Source organism: Furipterus horrens, unplaced genomic scaffold (assembly GCF_987537825.1).
Source record: "Furipterus horrens unplaced genomic scaffold, mFurHor1.1.pri manual_scaffold_9, whole genome shotgun sequence".
Taxonomy (NCBI): Eukaryota; Metazoa; Chordata; class Mammalia; order Chiroptera; family Furipteridae; genus Furipterus; species Furipterus horrens.
Genome location: NW_028327179.1, coordinates 92,126,890 through 92,138,248, shown reverse-complemented (window position 1 = coordinate 92,138,248; position 11,359 = coordinate 92,126,890). Strand labels below are relative to the sequence as shown.

At 37.0% G+C, this 11,359-nt stretch overlaps 1 protein-coding gene across 1 annotated transcript in view; it reads right to left on the bottom strand.

Moving 5' to 3' along the window:
* Positions 1-2,327: 2,327 nt before the first annotated feature.
* The window catches only part of CHRM2 (cholinergic receptor muscarinic 2), a 143,005-nt gene continuing 133,973 nt past the window's right edge, over positions 2,328-11,359 (bottom strand). The window contains exon 3 of the mRNA XM_090287558.1: positions 2,328-8,937. Within this exon, the coding sequence (XP_090143684.1) occupies positions 7,490-8,890 (1,401 nt within the window). The 5' untranslated portion in view covers positions 8,891-8,937 and the 3' untranslated portion in view covers positions 2,328-7,489. The remainder of the gene's footprint in view (positions 8,938-11,359) is intronic.

The window sequence follows — 11,359 nt, the reverse complement described above, 5'->3', positions numbered from 1 at the left end:
TGAACAGCTGTGTGACCACAGAGGAAATCAATGCACATTGTTCCGAAGTGATTACTACATATGGACCCTATCATGACACAGAATTCTTTTTTCACTTAAAGCTGTAACTCTGTCATTTGTCCATATTTTTGCTGGTATTTTGTTTAGATATTTAAAGCACATATGACATTAAAAGCAGTTGATTTTTTTTTTTCATTCTGGAGTAACAGCACAAACTAAAATGAAAACAGCAATCTTTAATGAAATAGCAATTTTTATGTTTGCCTCACAAAACATTTATAAAAATTACTTTTAAAACAACATTAATTAAGGACTTTAGCAAAAGCACTCAAAAGAGATGAAGGGAGTAAACATAGCAAAAATAAAATGCAAAGAACTTGAAAAAAAGGAGTTCTATTAAATATTTATTGTTATTCTTTTGAAAGAGCTTAGAGATAAGTTGTTATTTTCTCTCACCAGGATGTTATATTTTTATTGCTCCTGTTTTATTCTTAATTTTATTCTTTATAGCATTTTTTTTTGCTTAAGTGTAAAGTTGCTCAGATGATATTTTTTATGTAGGTTAAGTTACCCAATAGGGTTAACACGTTGCGTTCGGATGACGAGAATTCTCGTCATTTGATCGCGTAATTTTAAACAATTAAATAAGGTTATTTAGACATTCAGTAGTCATTTTTCATTTGCTTTTTTTAAAAATTAAGGCTAGTAGTAGCTTAATCGTTAATTTCGTGAAGTCATTTCATTAATATTACCATATAATCATATTTAAATCTTAAAACCTGCTGGAACAGAGGATTAAAAGGCATTTAAATACCCTGGTACTCAACGTGTTAAGGAAAAAATTAAATGATTTTATTCAGCCATTTACTATCTAGTCCTCACATGACCCCTTGCACATTTTTTTTTTTATTAATAAGGTGAAATAGTGAGAATCCCAAGAAAAGCAAACATAATATTTTTGCTGCTCTTACTTGTTCTGCAAAATGGGACCCATGTGCCTGACTTCTTGTTTATTAATTCAAGATCCCAGACACTTTGACTATTTGATCACCTGTTGCCTATCCTGAGTAAATACCACTCCTACATTTCTACACCATCCATAAGGCATAAAGAGTTATCAACATGAAAAGAATGTCTGAGAGAGATTTCAAAGGAATGTGCTGAGAAATCATCATTTATTTCCTCTCAGCTTTCTAGCTAGTAATGTTGATATTAAAAGAACTATATTGTATAGTTGTATCATGTTTTGGGGTGCTCATAATGAAAGTATGTATTTGTAGATGTGTTTTCTAGGTGTTATGGTGGGTTTCTCAAATCTAGGCATGTTTTCAAACCATGATTTCATATAATTACTGTCATGCAGTAGAATTTATTTTTTTTCAAGACTACTTAGCTGAGCTCCAAATGCTGGAAGTAATAGACAGGTAATACACAGTGGTAGATTTGAATGGGGGAAGACATATGTCAGAGATACATCCAATAAGGAGTTACTATCAAAAATATATAAGGAACTTATACAACTTAACAGAAAAACAAACAAATAAAAATGGGCAGAGGACCTCAACAGACATTTCTCCAAAGAGAATATACAGATGGGCAATGGACATATAAAAAGATGCTTAACATCACTCATTGTCAGGAAAATGCAGATTAAAACCACATGAGATAATCACCTCACCCTGGTCAGAACTGCTATCCTAAATACATTAACAAACAACAAGAGCTGGTGAGGATCCGAAGAAAAGAGAACCCCGGTGCGCTGCTGGTGGGCTGCAGCCCTTGTGGAAAGCAGTATGGAGTTACCTCAAAAAGTTAAAAATAGGATACTCATTTTTAACTTGACAAAACCTCCAAAGTTTTTCACAATTCCAGTAAAGATATAGCTTAAGGATTCAAATAACTATTGGGTATACTCTTCAAATACAGAAGATGGGTGCCTTTTTTTTTTTTTCTCCCATGACTTATTTTATGCTTGTGTGTTTAGGAAGCCAAAGAACTGATTTTCTCAAATGTCACCGATTTAATAAATATATGTGTTACACAACTTACCACATTAGGCTCCTTTTTTTTTTTTTTGGTTGAGAAAGACTGCTACATGTTATAAAGTGGAAAGTTCTTCGTTATGATGGACAGATGTTTTTCCTGTCTCATTATTTGCAACCACCTAGTCCAAAATAGCATTTGACAATTCATCAGTGCAGGATTCAATTCAAATTCTAAAAAATGAAATGAGAACATTTCACTGGAACAATAAGAAACTAATGAGAATTGATCGAAAACTCAATATTTTTCCTTCATTTATTTTTTCCAGAAATGATTTTGGTTCACACAAAGGACAGCAATTCACAAAAGTGGATTGTGGCATGAAAGGAGAAATTTAGGAAGTGAATAGGCATTGAATTATGTCACAAAACTTGGAGAAAATAAGACTAGCATTCACTGAAAAAAAAAGTCTCTCCCACTGTATGTGCTGGTATCTAAAGACTAACAGATCTTTCAAATGTTCAGTGTTTATGTTTATGATTTTCCATTAAAATACAAGCATCTCTTAGGATTGCATACCCAGTATCAACTAATATCATGACAATATTTGCTCACTAAGAACTCATGCTAATATAGGCCAAAGAAAATGTTCTGGGGGGTGTGGGCAGTTGAGTGGGCAACAGAGATAGAACGTCGATTACTCTGGAGCAAATGTAGGGCACTCAGAAACCAACTACCTCTTTTGTAATTTCCCGAGGAAACTTGCAACATCACACTGCACTGAAAGTCACCAATGTTTAATGGAGGGGGTGCTGTATGGGACCCAAACTGAAAAGAGCAGGTTATAAAATACAGCGCTTGCCCCATTTTTACTTTGGTTTTCAGAATGGAAAACATTCTGAAGGTCATTCTTTCCTTCCAGAATGATTATTTTTTATTGGACACAAATCAGTCAATTTGGAGGCGAGTGAGGCTGCGTGTCAATGAATTGGTTGCAATCTCATCAGGCAATCAGATCAACACAGCTGTTGGAACCATAACATCCAGGAAGGTTCTAGTCAGAGGCTGGACAGAAGAGCAGGAGCAAATAGCATGGTTGTCATGTGGGGTGACACCAGCAAAGATTTATTAATATATTCTTTCAAGAGCTATTTAAAACCAATGCTATGCTTTCAAAGATGATAAAAGTTTAGTAGTAATATGTGTAGGATTTTGGTTATTCACACACCTCTTCCTACAGAAACAAATACTGTTTTTTTGGAAAGTGGGCATGTAAAATCTAATCATGTACTCTGAAGCAACATATACCATATTGCATATTAAGATTTTGTGTATAATATATTTATTTGCATACAGAAATATGTATTTCTATTATACATTTCATTACTTTATTTATAGAATATGTATATTAAGCATACAGCATATTCCAGGGAGATACATTAAATATGCACACAGGTCATGCTGCAGCGTACACCCTTTTAAGAGAAGCATATTGGAGAGGCATGGTATTGTACATACATGCTGAAAATACATGTTTCACAATTTGTCCAGCTTTGGGTGCTTCCTCGCTCTCTTTATGATGCCGGTGCTGTGGCTATTGAAAGAGACATTAGCAAACTGGGGAAAAGGCAACCATCAATGAACTAAGTCAGAGAAAATAAAAGGAGATCCCATCCCTTTGTGTATATATTGTCATCAGTTTAAACTCCCAACTCCCTCAATGTCAGATCTTCAGGATCAAAAATGCAGTGAAGAGCAGGAGCACGTGGGACTTCCAGCTTCCACATCCATACTTGGAAGCTTATGTCACATGACTTATTTATTATTAAGATTTTACTTTTTATTATTACTTTTTTAGAAGACTTTATTTTTTAGAGCAGTTTCAGGATCACAGCAAAATTGAGCCAATGGTACAGAGTGTTTCTATCTATTCCCTGGTTCCTGACCCAAGCACAATCATCCCGACTGTCAACATCCCACATTAGAGTGGAACATTTGTTATAATGGCATCTATTCTGACACATCATCTTTTCACTTAACATCCATAGTTGACATTGTTTCATTCATGGTGTTGTACGTTCTATAGGTTTTGACAAATATAAAATGACTTACAATATTTTGTCCTAACATTTGGGATCTGCCATTGAATTAATGATAAACTGATAAAAAGGCAACTTTTTTTTTTAAAGAAATGACTTAGCTTTTTCACATTTTGAATCTCTTCCTCTTCAAAACCATTCTGTGATATTTACATTATTGCTCTGAGAAGAAATTCTTGACAGATATTTACCTTTCCGGTGAAAACAAAGGAGATGAATGATACTGATTCTGAAAGAGGCTCTTCGTGGTTTTGAAAGGACAAATGTCAGCTCCAATAGAAACTGACCACATCAATGCAACCATTTTAATGGCCGACTACTGAAATCTCAATTGGCCAGACTCTGTGAAAATCATCATTGGCCATTAAGGTGCTGGAAACAATGGGCAATGTGTCTGGTGTGGTGATTCTGGATATGTAGATGTGGCCTGTGTTCCCAATCTGTGAAGTACAAATACCCCAGACTCAATGGATGACAGTGTGTTTCATACATGATTGGTGAGCATTACCTTTTTCAGACAGGTGAGAAATTTGCATTGGTATTCTAATAGTGATACAGGATTGTTTTCTCACGTATACAAAGCAAGCTCTAGAATCCCTTGAAATAGACCAGGGTTTCTCAACTTTGGCACTACTGACATTTTGAGCCAAATAATTTTTAGTTTGGTGGTGGTGGTGATGATGGGTATCTTGTGTATTGTAAGCTTTTTAGCAGCATCCCTGGCCTGTATGCACTAGATGTCAATACCACCCGCCCCACCCCAGTTATGACAACCAAAAATGCCTCCACACATTGTTAAATGTCCTCTGGGGGGCAAAAATCATTGAGAACCACTGACATGGACAAATCCAGCAAACTATTAACTACAGTCCCATATCCTCCTAATCTTCCACCATTTTCAGTATTCTTTCCATCTTTTGATTCTGGTTGACAAAGTTTCCATGATGTGTCGGTCTATATTCAATTCCTTTCTTTAATCCTTGATGGTTTCTCTTTCAATAAGGCTGTGGTTGCTATGGCAAAGGTCAGAAATAAAAGGAACAAAAGAAAGGAAGCAATGGCAATGAAGGGTAACAGACAATTTGACACAAAGTGAGTTGGATTGTTGCAACTCAAATCCAGAATTCAAAATCCTTGAATCCAAAGAGTTCATTTGACTAAAGTTGAATCTGCATCATAATAGTACAGGTTAATAAGTGAAATATTCAGCCAATTAATTGCTTTGTTTACAGGGAACCAAGCACTCCATTAGTTTGATGTTCCTCCCACTCACTTCATTCGCATTTGAAAAAAAATAAAATAAAAATAAACGTGGGTTTAAAATGTAAAAGTTTACATTTATGTCATTGTAGTGTAAAGCAATCTATCTACACTGAGGCTGCATGTTTGTATATGGAAGATTTGGGGGAGGGGAATGACTGAAGTTATTCAAGCAGGAAGTTATTGTTATAAAGGTAAGTTGAGTACAAATATTGGTGGCAATTTACTTCTTCCTGACTGTTTATGTTGTGCTTTTATTTAACTCTCAAAATTGTTGGGATGCCACCAATGAGGCAAGTCACACAAAATAACTAATTAAAGTGTTAAGGTCTAATACTGACAAATTCATCATGCAAATCACATAGATATTACTGGTCAAGATAGGGTTCATAAATCTAAAAGGCAAAATATGAAATTTGAAAAGGCTTTTATACCTTTTATTTCTATTGACTGAGTCATCTTTTAGAAAATCTGTTTGGAAGACTACAGCAAACATAGTAAAACAAATGAAGAATAAAAATAGTGAGTTAAATGTGAACAGCATAATCATATATTTATTGCGGTACCAAATAAAAACTCTCTACATGGACAAGATCCTTTAAAGTCACTATCTGGGTATTAGTTCAACCTGACATGACTTTCTTATGGTCTAGAATTAGAGAAACGTGAGAACTGACACCAGTAGGTGCAGCTACCTACATTCTTGTCTCAGATTCTGCAGAGCTCCCTGGCCTTTATTTAAGTTCCCCACTACATGTCTGTCGCAAAGATTACTATACTTCTATTTATAGAATTTTGAAGTTAAAAAGTTTTAAGGAGAATTGACTATTTGAGGCATAGGGAATATGTGGTTTCAGTAAGTGCTTTTGAATTACTCTTTTTCTTTTTTCTTCATTGGGTCATAAGATGGTTATAAATAGCCTTATGTGACTGTGCATTGAATAGTGGCTTTTAGAAGGCATTGAGGAGAAGGTCTTAATCTCTTGGCACTGACCCAGAAATCACTGGTGCCACGTGTTAATCCTAGTCAGAATTCCAAGTGCAAAAAGCAACATCTTCTTCCTGCTGACAAAGGCCAGGAGTTCATGTTTTACAAGTTAGCATTTCATAAGCAGGTCAGGCAGATTCGGGTTGAAACAGAATGGCTTTTCAACCTTCCATTTTCTTATCTCAAAATTCATCTGGCCTCAGTAAACTTTCTCCAACTGGAATGACCATTATTTAACTTAATGAAACCTCAATTTAAAAACAAATCACTTTGGCTTCTCAAGCATGTTTATGTGTTAGGGAGGCTAGTTTATTAAAATAAGAGGGTAATTTGGGAGAAAACCAGACTGGTGAACCCATTTCCCATAAAGGATCATAATAAATTACATCTTGATAGGCTTTTCTACCCCCAAAGAATGGAAAGGACACCATGGGCAGGGGTGAAATGCCCCTTTTCTTGGCTGTCTCTCGTTGTATTTAGCGAAAGTCCTCCATAATTTGCCCTAACACAGGGTAGAACAGTACAAAAGCAAATCCCGCAACCAGAAAAATAATGATGTGATCTAGTTGGTATGCTGTTTGTTTTTGTTTGCTTTCTTTTGATGATAGGAAAGGGTAAGGTAAAAAAAAAAAAAAAAAGCATTTATTGCATTGCCATTCTCCAAGTAAAACCAGAACAAAAGACTAATATATGCTTAGCACTCTGGAGATCGTTTTTACACCCGTTTTTCTTTCTTTGCTCCACCATTGTACAGTGTGTCTGTATCTTTAAGTCTCCATGTTAGCTTGCAACTGTGGCCTTTCATCCTTATACAAACACGGGAACAGCGACATCAAAAAGGAGCGAAGTTATTCTTCTTCTTGTGCAGAGACTGATAAAAGTGTAGATTCAGAAGCCCTTCTTCAAGAGACTGAGAAGACACAGATCATTCCTCAAATCCACAGTTCCCACGTGTGGCTTTCACGGTCACTTGCTCCTACAGTGACAAGTGTCTCGGATGGGAGCATAGGCACAACGAAAGTGTCAGTGTTGGGCTTCTTAATTGCACGTCCGTAATAAGACTATAAAGTGCAACGGCAGAGATTTTAAAACTAGCTCTTTTACCCCTTTTCTTCTTCCCACTCTCCCCTCGACCACCTTCCTTCATCCCAAAGGTGTTTTACCTCGTGGCGCCTATGTTCTTGTAATGACACATGAGAAGGTGTTTAAAGGTCTTCTTGAAGGTTGCATTGCAAAGTGCATAGCAGGCGGGGTTGATAGTGCTGTTGATGTAACAAAGCCAGTAACCAATGGTCCACACGGTGTTGGGGATGCAGGGTGCACAGAAGGTGTTAATAAGCACCATGACATTGTATGGGGCCCAAGTGATGATGAAAGCCAACAGAATAGCCAAGATCGTCCTGGTCACTTTCTTTTCCCGGGAAGGGGGAGGCTTCTTTTTTGCAGGCTGCTTAGTCATCTTCACAATCTTGCGTGCAACCGTGTTCTGTTTTTCATCTCCATTCTGGCCCGAAGAACCAACCAGCTCCATGGTAGTATTGGTCAGGGTACCTGAGTCATCTTTTGGGGTCTTGGTGACAATTTTGATGCCCGTTTGCTTTGAGTTCTCCTCTTTGGAATGGCCCAGGGAAGTGGAAACAGTGTTTTCATCCTGGGTTATTTCATCATCTCTCATGTTAGAGGCCACGGCACTGACTGAGGTGGAGTCGTTGGAGCTTTCTTTCTCCTCTCCCTGGACACAGTTTTCAGTCCCAGCATCTCTGAGCGCTTTGCCGTTCTGGATCTTGTTGTGTTTCAGGCCGTCATCACTGCCGGGTGTATTGTTGTTGTTTGGTTTCACTATCCGTCCTTGGACCAGGCTCGGAGACACCGGATCTTGGTTGCCCACAGGTTCCTTCTTGTCCTTCTTGATCCTGCTCTTGCTGGCTCGGGATATGTGCCAGTATAACACAGTCATGATGATCACCGGCAAGTAGAAGGCCGCAATAGCAGTACCAAAGGTGACAGCAGCGTTGGAAAAAAACTGAATGTAGCATTCCCCATCCTTCACAGTTCTCACCCCTACAATGAACTGCCAGAAGAGGATGGCCGGAGCCCAGAGAATGAAGGAGAGGACCCAGGCCGCTGCAATCATCATACCTGCCATTTTCGTGGTCCGCTTGACAGGGTAGGTGAGTGGTTTTGTGACACAGAAGTACCTGTCAAAGCTGATAATGAGCAGGTTCATCACTGAGGCGTTGCTGACCACATAGTCCAGGGCAAGCCAGAGGTCACACACCACAGGTCCCAAAGGCCAGTAGCCAATCACAGTGTAGAGGGTATACAAGTTCATGGAGAAAACACCAATGATGAGGTCAGCACAGGCCAAGCTGAACAAAAAGTAATTGTTGACGGTCTGCAGGTGGCGGTTGACTTTAATGGAGACCATAACCAGGATGTTCCCAATAATGGTCACCAGACTGAGGGATCCAGCCACAAGGACAATGAACACGACTTCAAATGTCTTATAAGGACTCGTCAGAGCCAGGCCATTATTAGAGGAGTTTGTTGAGTTATTCATTTTGTGTTCTCTAATCAGTAGCCAAGTAGCCAAACAAACATTTAAACCTGCAGGAAAATAGAATAAAATTAACAAGTGTAATATAAACATTGCTTTAAAACATGTCAGATTTCTTCCTTTTGAACCACATTGACCCCAAATCTCCCTTACTTCTCTTACATTTTTATTGTACCTACCTGCCCCAATTAAAAGGATATGGGTGATTCAAAAGATCTTTCAAGCTGGTCATTTATTTAAAGTCTGATAATGATTTGAATGTGACCATGTCTAGATAAGAATATCTTTTTGTCTGCACCTCTATCTATCTATCATCTATCTACATCTATTATTAATCAAGTAAACTGAGCATAACTTTGATGAATTGAACTAAGTAAACCAAAATTATACATAAAACTTTCCAAAGCATCAAGCAGTTTCTGGTATGAACAAGAAAAATTCAACAAACCAATGAGAGGATTATGAAAAAAAGCATAAAACTTATAATATTGAGTTGTGAACTTTATTGTCAGTAACATCTTTTCACCTGGTAGCTTCTTTTTCATAATATTAATAACAATAATAAAAATAATATAGTAACATTTTATTATCCAATACACTTCACACAATGAGTATTATTTGTCTGACCTCTGTTTTACACTTGTAGTCAGCATCACATATTAGCATTTCCAATATTCTACATCTTGCAAAGGAAGTTATTTATTAAATATTTATTGCTACAATTGTATCCATTTCTGTATCCATTTTTGGAATGTTTTATTTTCACATCATTATCAAGTCTATTGTTTTACTGTTATTCCTGTTTGTAATCAGACTAGGATTTATATTTGTCTAGCAGAAGAAGGAACTGAAGCCTAAAAATGGTTAAGTAATTTATACACATATGAAGTCAATGAGAGTGATAAGAACAAAGAACTTTAGTTTGTTCAATTGTTCTTTCATTCATTCTGTCTTCACCTACCTATTGAGCAACTTCTGTGTATTAGGCAGTGTGATAGATGTTGGGTATTCAGTGGTGATTAAGACAAAGTCCCTGCCTGTGAGAGGCATATGTGCTGCTGGAAGTGATTGATTGCTTAAGCAGCAATTATTCAATAGAAAAGAAAAAAATGGAGTAAAAAAGCCATCATGCAAGAAAAGATAGCAACATTATAATCATGTTTATGAGAGTTGTCCTCTATGATAGCTTAATTAGAAAACAAAATGCAAAAGGCTAAACATTCCCATATTGTTATTAAATATGATTTTACTGAGTATTTTTACTGTTGGAAATTATTCTGAAGTGAGGAGTGGCCTCTAGGTACAGCTTGTTTTAGCCACACATAATATTTTTCCCAGAAGTGTCTATAAAGTCTACAAAAATAAAAAAGGGCTCATTATTTTTGATCAACAGCAAAGACTGGACATTCATTTTTCATTTTAGTACCAGAAGTGTGGAGTTGAGACACATAAGAGTTCTCTTTCTATGCAGTATAATGGCCTATTATTTTATGAATTCCTATTTACCTTGTGTCTGTAGCTTAACTGAGTAAATTCTACCTTTCTTCTCTGGCTAACTAAGTGGGGGAAAAATTCCCTTAAACCCTACCAAGTGTCAAAGCTGCCTTAAAATATTGCTATTTAAAGTAGGTATAATACCAGTAAGTCTGAGGTGATTAAGTGTTCTGGGTGAGGCTACACAGGGCTGTGTTATGTAGTCTGTGACAGAAATCTTAAAATAGTAAGGCAACATGGATGGTGTAACTTTCGCACAAACTAGGAAAAATAAGTGTTGTCAAACCCTTAACTTGTGGTGATGGCCTTTAGTAGGTATTGGTCTAATAAAGAGGCAAAGAGTATATTCCCCCATTCTACTTTTTGTCAGAATTTTGAAGCTTTTAAAGCTTTGTTCTATTCCTCTTTATCGGGCCAATAAAAAGAATTATTAATCCTGCCCCCTGTCCCCGCAAATAAAAGAAGAAGAAGGAGGAGGAGAGGGAGGAGGAGGAGGGAGAGGGGGAGGGGGAGAGGGAAGAGGAGGGGGAGGAAGAGGAGGAGAAGGAGGAGGAGGAGAAGAAGAACTTATTAAACCCGAGTGTACTTTCTACTGCACCTCCTTGTGTTTAACACATAATCACCATTTTTTTAGATAATACCACCAAAGTCTGGTGACTATTAAATGATCTTTTGTAAGGGAAAAACTATGCTGGGGACATAGGGAAGAAAGTTAAGAGTTCATCAAATGAGCTTTGACATACTTCTGGAAACAGAGCATCTGAAAGAAAAACTAGCCCAAGCTGACAAAATTGATGCGAATTGTGAGCATCAGAAAGTATTATTGAGAAACTATTAGTATTTCAAAATTCAGAAATCTCTAATAATTCACACCTGCTAACTACAAAATAATGATGTGAGATACAAGTGGGGTTTTCCCTTGGAATCCATGTAGAAAATAATTTGCTAAGCTCCTTCATAGCACAAATAGCATTTAAA